Consider the following 15,230-nt stretch of genomic DNA (forward strand, 5'->3'; position numbering starts at 1 on the left):
CTTGCCCAAGCATTTGTGACTTGGTTCCCATGATGCCTTGCAAGTGAAGCAGGGTTTCTTCGTCCTCAACTCGCTTCGGGTTTCATTGTCCAACCTCTCCTTCCCAGTGCACTCTCCTTGAACTGGCTTCTTATCTTTGTTCTTCTGAGGGATGAGTGGTTTGGATGGAAATTTAGCTTTAGGTATGGCATCTCCCATGTCTTGCGTCTTGGTGATGGCATCTTGTAAGGTCGCGGGCTTGAAGGGCTTGACCCAACCACATAGGGGTTCGACTAAACCTTCTATGAAGAACATGATCAATCTCTGCTCAAATATGCCTGTCACCATAACCACTACCCATTGAAATTCTGAAATGTAGGCCTCTGGTGTTTCGATTTGCTTGGGCTGTGCTAGCTCCCTGAAGCGTATCTCAAGATCCTTCCTGTCAAATCGGTTTATCAATCTTTGTGTGAAGTCCTAGTAAAATGTGATGCTGGAATTTCCCAGGATGACCAATCCGTGGTACCACCATTCATGCGTTTTTCCTTCCAAATACAAAGTGGTGAATTTGATAGCCTCTGCTCCCAACATTGGGTTAAGTTGGAAGTAGGTGTCCAACTTTTGCACCCAATCCCTTGCCGAGCACTTGGATGACCCATCAAAAGAGGGAATGGACAGTTTCCCAACCTTACACAGTAGATCATGGTTCTGTTGTGTGCCCCTGGGCCTATTTCTATATGTAATATTACTGAACTCATTAAAGGTTATGGCTGCTCGGACATTCGCTGCTAGTGATGCATACTCCCGAAAATATTTTGTGAAGTCTCTGTTCTAAGGCTTGTGCACAGATGTTAAAGGAGGCAAGATTATGGTTGTTGCTCCCCTCTGCAAAACTCCTGTTACCTCCATTAGATCCATTAGCATCATTATTACCTGCATTGTTCAGATTTGCCACAACCTGGGCAAAAATTTGGGCCGTCTGTTGTTTCCCTTGTGTCAACAATTGAGCTATTTGTTGTTGCCTTTGTGCCATTTGTTGGGCTATCTGTTGCTGCCCCCTTGCTAGCTCTCCCAAGATGCCAAAATGGTTAGCAAATTGTGGTTGTTCCTCCCTGTCTGCCATGACTAAGTTGTGTGTATCCTTCTTCTTCCTGACTGCAACGTTTTCCCTGTCTTTCAGAAGCATCTTGATTTCATATGCTCATAGGATTGCAGTATGCACAACTATGATACCATTGTAATATCCCTTTAGGGAAAATTACTCTCAAGGTTGGAAAGAGCATATGACAAAATTGTCTTTTATACTAGTATCTCACTATTCCTTCGATTCTGCAAACAAAGATAATATTGAATGCACAAACAGTGTAAAACAAGTGGTTGATTTCACCAACAATCCATACAAATAAATCCAATTCAACATTGCATGGCAAGCTACAAATCCACAATTCTTCCAATAACATGCTACAGTTTAGACTCACAAATTAATGTTGTTACATCAACAAACTTAACTGTCCTTATACTGTTGATCTAACCTTACATCCAGCTATAGTCTTGGCAGTTTGCACCCTTCGTCACTTGCTGCCTCAGATTCAGTCTTGCTGGTTGCCCCAAAATGTATTTACTATTTTCCCTTGCTACTTAGTCCAGCCTCTCCTAATCCTCACAACCCTCTGTTTCAAACTGTAATATCTCTTTCTACTGCCAGCAGTCTCAGGAATGGCCCCTCGACCATCCGCTGTCACAGGAGACTTATCCTCACCTCCCTTTCCTCGTGCAAACCTCATTGTTTCTGAGAGAGGGACTCCACCCTCCACGTTATCCTAGAATGCTGCTTCACGGGGTTGACACCAGTCCTTGCTGCCACAATCAACTCAACACAGTCTTGCTAGAAACAGATTGTTGCCACAACCATGCCTCAGAGGTGCCCAAATATTATTCGCTGCCATGATCAAAGCTACAGAGACAATTTGTTGCTACAACAGTAACTTAAAGGTACCCCACTGCCACAGTCCAGGCCTCAAGAAGGATCCACTGTCCAGTCAAGGCCTCATAAATGGTCCGCTGCTACAGACAAGGCCCTAGAAATAGTCAGCTGCCAGAAAGGGATCCTTTCGAGATGATTCGTTGCCACAGATGAGCCTCATAAACCCTTGTTGCCTCAAACAAATATGCTAAATAGTGTTTGGCCTTGTAGTAGGAGAGAAAAGTGGATTGGCTAGGGTGGAATCTTTCACCACCAAAACCAACCAGAGAAAAGTTGCCTTAAAACCCTCCAAGAGCCTCAACCCAAAAATCAGAAAGATTCACAATCCATGATGATCAAAATGAATCTCCTCTCTCCTTTTTACAGATTCCCTTTGGGGTCTTCCCTCCTAATTTTAATTTGGGTGGCTAACAAGTTTTTCTCCATCTGCCCCATATTTGGCTTTTATTGCAAGTTTCCTTCCGTTTACCCCAGATTATCTAATATTACACAAATAATATCAAACAAGTGGGTTTCCCCCTTTACAAATGACTATAGTCTATGGGGTTAAATAGGCTACCGTGTCCTCCCTTGGGAAATTTAATTAGAAGAGGACATTACACTTGCCAAGACCGATAAACCAGTCAGTAACATTTTTTGGTGCCTTTGCTAGGGAACAAGGTTGTTTGGCCCGGTTTCTCAACGACATATCTTGGTAAGATTTTTTTGTTTATATCTTGGTGAGATTGCAAAATGCCACCTGGTGACTTCACTTGAACAAAACACAACAAAGAAGTATATCACGTAGCTACTTTCCCAGACAAGTTAAGGAAGGAATGTAATGGTCACTCCACTGTGGTATTTCCATGGATATTATTCATCTCGTATTTTTATTTTAGTCTTATTTCAAGATTATATGAATAAAGAAAATATGGAGCTCCCTCCATTATTAGCAGTATATTATAAACTAATTGACTTTTCAGGTATAAGGGATTTTTCCCATGATTATATATTTGGGCCACGTGACTTACCCACTTTCTGTGGATATGCGGATTCACTTGGAGAACACCTTGCTGTATTCATTAAATTCTGTAAGAAAAAAATGCCTTCCTTCATGAGGACGTCATGATGAAGTATTTCTCTTGTGGTTTGGAAGGATTTGCATTTATGTCGTATGAAACCCTTGGAAAAGGCATGTTTGCATCATTCGCGGAGCATTTTGTGCAAACTGCGACTATGATTCAAAAAGTTGGATTCCTCTTTTCTGAAAAATAGAGAAGATATACATTGCACGATGCCTTCTAGATGAAGATATTATGACAAAAATTGGTGTGTCTTCTCAAGAGGAAAGCAATAGTGAAGAGTCCCATCTTAATGAAGATGACAAAATCATGGTGGATATGAAAAAATATATGTTTACCCATAAAGCTAAAGAATATGAAGACTCTGAAGTGGAGAGAAATGACAAAGAATCTCCTTGTTTTTCGATCAAGAATCAGGAAATAATTTGAAGAAGAAGAGTATGAGGAGAACTGTGATGTCAATATCATTCAAGGCCCTGCTCCCTCTCCTCCAGATGTAAGCGCAAGTTCAGCATGTTGCACTCATTTCCAAGCAACTGATCTTCATGACACGTCCTTAAGTGATTTGACAGAGGACTCAATAAACAAGCCTATCTCTGGTGAAGATTGTGACAGCAAGGAGATCAAAAGTCTTGACACCTTTCTGTTGTGCCACTTTCAAATTTAATGTCTCATGTAATTATTTTACCCCCAGAAATTATTTTACCCAGTAAATGAATTTTTCACAATAAATAAAATCTGAAACTACAAACAGTAAATTTTCTGGCACTTTAACTCAACAAATAGTAGCGAAAATATTCAGAAAATAACCAAAAAAAATAAATCAAACAAGAATAACAATTATTAACCCTCCAATCTCTCTTCATTAAATTTTCTTAGAGAAATTACAGGGTCCCTTACCCAGGGAAAATGGACCTCTGAAAAATACACAGAAAATACTGCTAATGGAACCTGCCAAAATAGGTCCACAGAAATTTGTATTTCACTTTGTTGGCTGTCTCTCGCAAGTTTGGCCTTCCTAAAGCTGCTCGGCCCCTTCACAAATCACTAGTGCAGCCTCAACCCTCTCAGCCTCCCCACACTTGCAGCATCACTCCACAAACTCAGCCTCCACCCTCTCGGCCCCTCCAAGCTCGCAGCACACCTCTGCCACCGCTCAAGCAAATCTCAGCCCTCTTGTGCGCTCCACCTGCAAAATTGTGCTCACTCGAACTCCCAGCTGCACACTTTTCTGATTTTTTTCAGCCTGTGAATCTCTCACTCACCAAATATGCACTGACTCATGCAAATTCTTTATAAAATCTCTCTAAATTTCTCTTGTGCTGTGTCTTCATCCTCTCCCTTAAGCTGCTTTTACAATTCTCCATAGGCCAAATCCATAATCTCTAAATTGATTGAGGGCTAGGATTTAACCCTAGCGTTTTTTGCTCAATGGTAGAGATTAAATCTAAGTCACTTAAATAATTAATTATTTATCCTTAGAAAAACATTAGCCCAAAGTCTACATTAATCAAATAATTATTGTCGTTCATTATTCTTCCTCAAGCTTATTCCTTCTATTCTTCTTGCCTAAATTCCAAGTCAACACAGCTGCTGTTAAGCCTCTTCCATAGGTCAACAAGGTCATGAGTAGTGATCCTCTAGCTAAGGCCAATGTGGTTCCTTTGGGCAGGCTTGATCCAAAGTCATATCAGAATTATGTACTTTGACATTGCAAATTAATGGAAGAAGGTTTGTCTAGTTTATGAAGAGTCTTAATTGTTGAGAAATCATTCAAGGCTGTATAATCTCTTTGCTTAGTTGATTCAGATTTTAGGGCCTTTTAGTTAGAGAGATTCATTCAATATTGCCTTGCTGATTTCCTTTTTCCATCATTCATTCAATATTGCCTTGCTGATTTCCTTTTTCCATCTTTCTCAACTGCCCATCTTGACTCAGCACTGGTCACAAATCAAATCTAATGGTTAAATTTTACGACAATATCTTTGCTAATTTTTTAGGATCAATTCGAGGTTTGAAAAATCTGAGAAGGGATACCCTCTTGGGGTTACCTAATACCACATGCTAATTTCAAAGTGTGAATGTGATGTTAGCTAAGTGGAAAAAATCTAAATGTTCTCCGACCTTGGGATTGACTTCCCCGTGGGACCATTCTGAGTGATAACAGGTAGTTGGTTACTATCATCTCGATATTTGGGATACTATAAAAGGCTTATGCCAGAACCTGTAAAAGATGAGCTTGTTTACACAGGGTATTGAGGATGAAAGATCGCATAAACAGGCCTCTAGATCTAGCTGGCAGACAATTAATGCATTATTTACAATATTGATACCAATGTTTTAAAACTCCGACTCCGACTCCGACTCGGCCGAGGATCAACTCTGACTCGGTATCGACTCGGCTGGCTCGATTTCAATGACTCGGTCGTTGTAAAAAATACATTAAATATTTATTTTTTATAAAAACACATAATTTTAAAGATTTTCATTCATGTTTCCAGACACACAACATTAGAATATAGATAGAAGACAACATATGATCAAAGTAGGCTCATGAATATATCCATTATATCAAAATGGCACCCAGTGCACTGTCCAATACATACACGATGATGATATAGAGATCAAAACAAAAACACATAACCAAGGAGGCTATAAATGGCCTCTACAACAAAACTATGTGACCAGTACTACTGGCTACTGCTAGAGTTGCCAACATCATCTGGCTCAGTGTTACTTGGGAGCGGGAGCGAAAGTGGGGAGCGAGAGTGAAAACGGGAGCGGGAGCGACATTTTCAGAAGCTCCTGGTTTGGGAGCGAATCCCAGAGGAGTTCGACAACCAATGTCACTAACATTAAGGTACATAGAGGGATTGGTGCTCTTGATTAAATACGAGTTCCATACCCTAATACATGACAAAATTCAATGGAAACATTGCAATCCTCCAATCCTGAAATCCTGAAAAACTGATAAGTCTGCTGGATTTTGAATGAAATCTAAAATTCTACTTTCTCCATATGAAATCCAATGAGGCCGGAACCATTCTCAAACATCCTGAGTCATTTCATGGTAATGTTAAAAATTTAAGTAAAAGGATACTTTAAGAATTTAACATTACCATGAAATTTGAATAGCATATCAATACTAGGAGAGGGGAATGGACCCCAAATAACATTTAACTAATTTAGAAAACACCTTGGAGTCCCCAACATTCAGCTAATAGTGAAAATTAAAAAAATAAATATGAAAAATCACATTTTTTTGGGGTTACAGGCCGCATTCATTGACTCGGCTGAGATATTGCAGAACCGGTCGGGTTGACCGAGTCATGACTGACTCGGCCTCCCGTTCCGTTTTTTCTGCTGGGTCACAAAAAATCCCAACGACTCGGATCAACTCGGCCGTTTCGGATTCGATTCGGTCGTTTTTTAAAACATTGATTGATACAAGTGTAGCGTACACACTATATAAAAATTTCCTAAATGTTTCGATGGTGTAGGACACTTAGATGTAATTATCTGCTCAGCAGCTCCAATCAAAATTTATCCATACTCATGCATGCAACTATAATGAGGTTAGAAGAATATAGGAAAAGTCTGAATTTTCCATTAAAGTTTCAGAGATGTTCAGGAAAATAAAGCATACACTTGGGGCAGCAGGGTTGTACGAAATTGCGCAGACAGCCTTGTCATGTGCATGAAGTGTGAACATTGGCTTGCCATCAAAATCTGCAGTAGATGCTGCTGCACGAATATCAAAACCTCGAACAGTGCCATCTTCAGCGCTAACCTGTAAGCACATAAAAAACCATGCCAAATATATTTATTCATGTGAATATGATTCAGCCTGATGACTAAATTCTGGAGTTAAGAAGCAACTCTTTTGCATCACATTCACACATTCAAGGATCACAATGGCTATCAACAACAAAATATCGAATTAGCCCTTAAAGAAAACACACAATAAGAGACATCTAGCATTTCCTTACCATAAATGAGTGATCAGTATGAGGATCCCATGCAAGGCTTTCTACATCTGCTGGAACTGGCCACCGTATCCCTGAGTGTGTGGGAGCCCTCATGTCCATCTATATATGTTTAAAACATTATTAGTAAACAAGAACAAATCAGTAACAGTTAATAGTGCGCTGCCTCCTATCTAACAAAAAATGAAAGGAACCAAAAAGCAATGGTATAATGTCATTTCCTCAAACTGTCCTTAACAGCATTAGCAATACAACAAAAATAAACTCTACACATTTGAAAAAGGAGATTTTCCAGAAAACCACAGGCTTAATTAAATAGTCTATTGCTCATTTAAAAGACAACATTTGCTTCTCAGGAATTTCAAACAATGACTAGTACTTCTGCCTCTACAGAGATTTAACCTGTTTAATATTATCAAACTTAAAGAAATAGCACACATCAAAGGAGAAACTTGTTTACACCATAATAAACTAAATACTCAAACTGGAATCTTTGGAATTTTATAGTAAGATTGATTTACGCTGATGAACAAGAATAGAAGAAAAGAAATAGGCTGCCACAGAATGACAATTTACCTGCACCTGTGCCATCTCCATTGATATTATTCTCTCTTCTAGCAAGATAAGGTGCATAGAAAGAAAGAAAGAAAGAAGGATTTATTAATGTCCTCCGGTGACCACAAAATTAGGTCAATGGGACTAAGAAAATACATCCGGTATAAATGCAAGATATGTGGGAGTGCAAATGTGACTCCATTATGATGGAACAGAAAAACTCAGAAAGTAAAGCAATGATTTATTTATATATATATTATTAATGATTGAAAAGATGATTTACAGAATGAGAGGCCCTGGCTTAAATACAACCTTGGGTGCCTTTTGGTGAATGGGCATGATCAAGCCTAATAAACTATTAATTACAAATAACTAATTTTTTATATAACATTGCCTTCCTCCCAAAAAATGCTTTGTCCTCAAAGCATATGTAACGACGGATGTTGTTGACGAAATGCTTTAGTCTCCCAAGAAGCTTCTTCTAGTAAGTCCTTCCACTTGATCAAGTATTCCTTGATTACACGAGATCAAAGCTTTTTTTCCTTGGTGGATATGATACCTTCTAGCTCTAAAATGACCCTTCCTTCATCATCTAAGGATGGAAGCGTTGTTTGTGTTTATTGATAGTCACCAAGTGCACTTTTAAGGTAGGATATATGGAAAACGTTGTGGACACGACTTTTATCCGGAAGGCTTAAACTATATGCAACTTGGCCGATCTTTTTGTTGATCTGGTATGGTCCATAGAACTGAAGAAATTTCAACCCCCACTCCGGTTATCAATTTTCCTTATCAATTTTCACAATTGCTGAAATTGCAGAAATAAAACACAACAAAATTATGACAGCCACACACAGAAAATAACACAGTGATTTTTGGTCAATGTGCCCCTGGAAAAACCCTTTTTAACTCTTAGGGAAAACCAGTTTGAGAGCTTTTCTTTATTTCTGAAAATGCTTTTACAGAGAAACTGAAATACACAGTAAAAATTCCAGCAACCACAAATTACAACTTATCTCGATTTCCGTGCTTGCACTCCTCGAAAATCGTGCCAACCAGCAAACAGCCAAAACAGAAATTTTCCAACAATAAAACAACATTAAATTCTATATGGCCAGCCTTGAAAAACATGCCCAAAACTTGCTACACGTACTGTACAGACCGTATGGATTTCAGCAATACAATTGCCTCGAAATTTGTGCCCAAATCTGCCTAGAAATTCGTGCCCTTTCTGCTATCCCTCTTCCTCGATTTTTGTGCCTTTCTCTTGCTGTACAATTTTGCCTTGGGATGCGTGCCAATAAATGTTGCTGACCAGATTTGCTGAAATGTCTTCTTGCTGCTCTCCTTCACTTCCTCACTGCTCATAAATTTTCTCTTTGCTCTCTCTTCTTTTTCTCTCAAATGCTCATGAAAGAATGAATTGATCTTTTCCTTTTCTCTTCTCCTTTTATTCTCTAAATGACCTTTTGGGTTACCCTAAGATATAATGGCTGAGATTCATTTAGATCTAGGGGTGAGAATAAATGTGCATTTAATTTTCACTTTCTATTTTTTAATTCACCCACTTAAATAAAGACCCACTTAGCGTTTTATTTCCATAGTTGCTTTTTCACTTTCTAATTCTTCATTGACTTTAATAAAGTCACCTTTAAATTAGAATGTAACTTTACCACTTATAAAGTCACTTTTATATTAGAATGTAACTTTACCACTTATAAAGTCAATTTTAAATTAAATGGACTTTACCACTTATAAAGGAGAAAAGTAAAAAAATAAATTTCGACACTTTTCCCTAGGCCAAAGATCAAAGCCTTAGGGAACCACTAGTCCTCAAGTACCCAAATTTTAACACTCCCTCTTATTGAGGAAAGTGTTCCTCACCACTCCCATCTTGTCTCTAAAGTATACATGATTGCCCAGTGGTAAGGCTTTGGTGAAAATGTCCGCTACCTGTTCATTTGTGGAAATGTACTCAAGCTTGACAGCTCCCTTTTCGACATAGTCTCTAATGAAGTGATACTTGATCTCAATATGCTTTGACCTATCATGAAAAATTGGATTCTCTGTGAGTTTTATGCAACTCTGATTATCACAGTAAATTACTGAAGGTCTCAATGCCTGACCAAATAGACCAAACAACATCTTGCGAAGTCATATGGCCTCACAACTAGCCAAACTGGCAGCGATATACTCTGCCTCTGCTGAGCTCAATGACACAACTGCCGAACCAAACCCAAAACAACACCTGGAAGTACTCTTCCTATCTGAAGCACAACCTGCCCAATCTGAATCCGTGTACCCTGCTAGTCTCACTTCATCACCCTGTCTATAATCCAGACCAAAATTCACAATCCCCTGCAAGTAACGAAGAATGTGTTTTGCAGCCACCTAGTGCACTCTCCTGGGCTCACACATGAACTGACTCATAGTGTTAATTGCAAAACATATATCTGGTCGAGTGTTGACCAAATACATCAAACAACCAATCAATTGTCTGTATAGAGTAGGATCCACCAACTTGGAATCAGAAGCGTGAAGCTTCTTCCAGTTAGTGATCATAGGTGTAGACATGGGTTTGCAGTCCTCCATGTGAAATCTGCTAAGAATATCCACAATGTACTTCCCTTGTCCTAGGAAGAAATGCCCCTCCTCCTGCCACACCTCCAATCCCAGAAAATAATGCATCAAGTCGATATCCTTCATCTCAAACTCTGAAGCAAGATCTCTCTTGCAGCCCTCAATGAGTCTCTCTGCACCAGTGATGATCAAGTCATCAACATACAACACTAGAATGAGAGGCTCCTCACCCACCACAATGAAGTATAGGTTCGGATCAGCGTCACTCTTTGTGAAACCCAACTGCTGCAAGTATGTATCAATCATCGAATACAAAGCTTTGGAAGCTTGCTTCAGGCCATAGAGTGCCTTTTTCAATCTGCATACATGGGACTCCTTCCCATGCACCTCAAAGCCCTGCGGCTGCTCAATATAAACCTCCTCTTGAATGAAGCCATTGAGAAATGCGGTCTTCACATCCATCTGGTGGATCTTCCAACCCATCTCTGCTGCAATCGATATAATGGAGCGAATAGATGTATACCGAGCTACAGGAGCGAAGGTCTCCTCATAATCAACTCCCTCTACCTGTGAGAACCCTCTTGCCACAAATTGAGCCTAGAACTTTTCGATGCTGCCATCTGCAACATGCTTTATCTTGTAGAGCCATTTGGAAGTAATAACTGATTTACCTTTAGGCCTCGGCACTACCTCCCAGACATTGTTCTTCATAATAGAAGAATACTCCTCCATCGTGGCCTCTCTCCAGACCTGCTGGCTGACTGCCTCCTCATAAGTAGAAGGCTCAGTGTCAACAATGCTTGTTACCAATGCCATGTAACTACATAACTGCTCCGGTGGCTTCCTCTCTCTAACCTGTCTCTTTGGCCCAACAACTGATGTGGCCTTGCGCAAGGTATCTTGAAGCCACTTGGGCTTCCTCTTCCCTGAGCATACTTCTCCCACCGGAGTGAAAGATCCTCATCATCATCAGAAGTCTGAACTCCTGAAGGCCTGCCAACTGACCTCATGCCTAAATCTGTGCCTGTAGATGCTTTAGTACCGTACGAATTGTCCATTAGTGGACTACCCTACGAACTGCTCTGTGGACTGCCCTGCATGCTGCTCGAAGAACCACCCACCTGACTTTGAGAGCCACTGCTCATTGATGGACCTGACATTGTAATCGATGTACCTCCTGATCCCTGACCACTGGATGTCATTGACTCAACTGCTCCTAAGGGTTTGGTGACTTTGGATACTCTAACTCTCGTGACCTCCTGAAAGCTCTCTCCTCTTCGAACTTCACATCTTGCTTGACAACCACTTTTCTCTGCGCAGGAATATAAATTCGATAAGCTTTTGAGGTCTCGTTATAACCCACAAAGATGCCCTTGTCTGTAGTGGGCTCTAGCTTGGTCCTGTTCTCCTTGGGGACATACGAATATGTAAGGCACCCAAAGATATGAAAGTGCCCAACATCAGGCTTCTTCCCAAAAAAAGCCTCCTCCAGAGTCACATTCCCCAAGGCACGATGTGGACTCCTGTTCTGCAAGTACACAACAGTGTTGCAGGCCTCTGCTCACATAAAATAAAGGTAACCCCTGATTATGAAGCATGGCTTTGGCAGCCCCTACAATGGATTTGTTATTCCTCTCCGCAACCCCATTCTGCTGGCGGTAGTAAGGAACTGTGAACTCCCTTCTAATGCCTGCCTCAGCACAAAAATCAACAAACTCACCAAGGGTATACTCCCCTCCATTGTTTGACCTGAGGAAATTGATCTTCCTACCTGTCTGGGTCTCCGCAAGAGCTTTGAACTCTTGAAACTGTTTGAAGACCTCACTCTTGGTCTTCAAGAAATAAATCCAAGTCTTCCTGGAGTGGTCATCAATGAATAAAACATAGTACTCATAGCCACTCAAGGATACATGAGACATCCGACCACTCACATCGGTATGAATCAAGTCAAGGATCCTGGCCGCTCTATTGTCACTGTTGGGAAAAGGGGATCTGGTAAACTTTCCCATAGCACATCCTCTGCATACATCAAGGTGATCAGAATTGAAATCTAGCACACCAATGATGATCTCCCGCAATGTACTCAAGGCCCCATGATACATGTGCCCCATCCTGCGGTGCCAAATCTCACACAACTCTGAACTGCTAGATCTGCTGTTAGTCTTGTCTCGGGTGCTGCTACTCAATGCCATTAGGGGCTGGAATGAGAACTTGTACACCTTGGCATGGCACACACCAATCTCTCTAGCTGAAGAAGTTAGAGTTCCCCTAGGATATATAAGCCCCTGCCCTCTCCTAAACAACACATCATACCCTCTGTCCTCATGTGTTGAGACGGATATCAGGTTCTTCTTCATTCCAGGCACATATAGAACATCTGACACTTTCAAGGGAGGTTTGGGTCCCCTATCAAATGTCAATGTCCCCACACCGACTGCTCTAACAATGCTGTCATCACCAAGTACTACCTCCATATCAGTATCACACTCTGAAAGCTTTGAGAAGTACTCTCTGACTCCTGTCATGTGGCGGGAAGCGACACTGTCAACATACCAAATGCTAGAAGATCCTGCTAGTAGCGGGTAATGCACACTCCCTCTGAACCTGTATGGCAGGTGATCCTGCACTAGTGGCCTCACAAGCTATGAACCCAAACTCTCGATTGAAGCTCTCCATCTCTGCAAAAGCTGCCATGGGTTTGTCTTTCCCTTTCTTGTTCTTCTTCTCCGAACACACAATAGCATAGTGTCTCAACTTTTGACAATTCCAACATTTGACTTTGGAATAGTCCTTCTCCTTGTTTTGTTGCTTGCCTTTACCTTTGCCTTTGCCTCCATTGTTGGAAGCTTGCTTCTTTGCTCTGCCCTTCTTGCCTCTTGCTAACAATGCCACATTGTCATCCTCCTCCACCTGTTTGGTTGCCCCAAGATGGTTCTTTCTGATCTCATTCTGAATGCAATCATCCCACAACCTCTCCCAATCGGGAAGGTTTTATCGTGCAATAATGCCATCCACAAAATTCTCCCAAGTCTTGGGAAGACCATTCAAAGCAATCCTCACCAACTCAGTGGGTGCAATGATCTCACCTACGACTGCCAACTCATCTCTCACTGAAGTGATCTTTGTGGGGTATGTTGTAGCACTGTCAGTCTTAGCTATTTTAATGGCCTTCAGTTTCTCCTTTAGGACTATTTTTCTGTTTTCATTTGAGCTCTGGTAAAGAATGGTCAAGGCTGTCCACATCTCATGTGCACAAGTCTTTCCTCTCACATGAGGGATGACATGGTGTTTGATTCCTTCCAGAATCAATCTTTTTGCCTTAGCATTCTTTTTGTTAAACTTTGCCAACTGTACAGGGTCAGCAGGTACTACCACTGGGTTCTGCGTGGTATTTACCATAATGCCCCAGACTTCTGCTTCCTCAAAGACGCTCTAGATTCTCTCCTTCCATGCACTATAGCTGTTCTGCCCATCCAACCTGTCTTCCACTCTCAAACCCAAAGACATGTTTCACTGTCCTACTAAACTGAAATTTTCAAATCTGTGTTAAAGGTTTCTGTTTTCTGTATAAAAATCAGCTTGCTGTAATTTTCACTTTGTTGTCCCAAACGGCACTTTTCAGCCAACCAAGCTCTGATACCATGAAGAAATTTCAAGTTTTCAACCCCCACTTCGGTTATCAGTTTTCCTTATCACTCCATGCATTTAGTTTTAAATCCAAGCATGATAAAAATTCTAAAATCTGGAAATGACAATATTTTTTGAAAACACAAATTTAGAGATTTCACAACTGCTGAAATTGCAAAAATAAAACACAGTGAAATTATGACAGCCACACACGGAGAATAACACAGTCATTTGTGGTCAATGTGACCCTGGAAAAAACCCTACAACTCTTGGGGAAAACCAATTTGAGAGCTCTTCTTTATTTCTGAAAATGCTTTTACAGAGAAATTGAAATACACAGTAAAAATTCCAGCAACCACAAATTACAACTTATCTTGATTTCTGTGCTTGTGCTCCGCCTCGAAAATCGTGCCAACCAGCAAACAGCCAAAACATAAATTTTCCAACAATAAAACAACATTAAATGCTATACGGCCAACCTCGAAAAACGTGCCCAAAATTTGCTGTACAGACCATACAGATTTCAGCTGTACGACTACCTCGAAATTCGTGCCCTTTCTGCTGTCCCTTTTCCTTGATTTCTGTGCCTTTCTCCTGCTATACGGTTTTGCCTTGGGATGCGTGCTAATAAATGCTGCTGCCCATATTTGTTGAAATGTCTTCTTGCTGCCCTCCTTCACTTCCTCACTGCTCATAATTTTTTCTCTCAAATGCTCATGAAATAATGAATTGATCTTTTCCTCTTCTCTTCTTTAATTCTCTAAATGACCTTTTGGGTTACTCTAAGATCTAATGGTTGAGATTCATTTCGATCTAGGGATGAGAATAAATGTGCATTTAATTCTCACTTTCTATTTTTTTAACTCACCCACTTAAATAAAGACCCACTTAGCCTTTTATTTCCATAGTCATTTTTTTCACTTTCTAATTCTTCATTGGCTTTAATAAAGTCACCTTTAAATTAAAATGTAACTTTACCACTTATAAAGTCACTTTTAAATTAAATTGACTTTACCACTTATAAAGTCACTTTAGGAGAAAAGTAAAAAAATAAATTTGGACACTTTTCCCTAGGCCAAAGATCAGGAACCACTTGTCCTCTGGTACCCAAATTTTAACAAGAACTTTGGTGCCAATTTATTTTTTCCTTTTTGTTTTAAGGACAATTGTTTGTATGGATGGACCTTCACAAATACCCATTCTCCAACATCAAATTCTCTCTCGGTTTTGTTTCAATCAGCATGCTACTTCATACGGTTTCTCGCATTATTTAAATTTTCTTTTAGAGTTTGAATGACCATTTGGGTTTCTTCTAGTTGATTTTTACAACTGGTAGTTTTGTCTGGATGATAGCCATGTCCTTCCATTTTGGAGGTTCGTACCCGTACAGAGCTTAAAATGGACTCATTTTTGCTGACGTGTGGTAAGTAGAATTGTACCACCATTCAACGAGATGTA

At 40.3% G+C, this 15,230-nt stretch overlaps 1 protein-coding gene across 2 annotated transcripts in view; it reads right to left on the bottom strand.

Annotated features, from left to right (window-relative positions):
• The window catches only part of LOC149158099 (uncharacterized), a 278,922-nt gene that overhangs the window by 23,698 nt on the left and 239,994 nt on the right, over positions 1 to 15,230 (bottom strand). For both annotated transcript variants that reach the window (XM_089436121.1, XM_089436120.1), the window contains exons 13-14: positions 7,014 to 7,112; positions 6,671 to 6,814 (exon numbers count right to left, since the gene is read on the bottom strand). In XM_089436121.1, the coding sequence (XP_089292247.1) occupies positions 6,671 to 6,814; positions 7,014 to 7,112 (243 nt within the window). The remainder of the gene's footprint in view (positions 1 to 6,670; positions 6,815 to 7,013; positions 7,113 to 15,230) is intronic.

The sequence above is a fragment of the Pinus tabuliformis genome, chromosome 5_2 (genome assembly GCF_031772625.1).
Source record: "Pinus tabuliformis cultivar Carrire ecotype Pingquan chromosome 5_2, CPIR1, whole genome shotgun sequence".
Lineage (NCBI taxonomy): Eukaryota > Viridiplantae > Streptophyta > Pinopsida > Pinales > Pinaceae > Pinus > Pinus tabuliformis.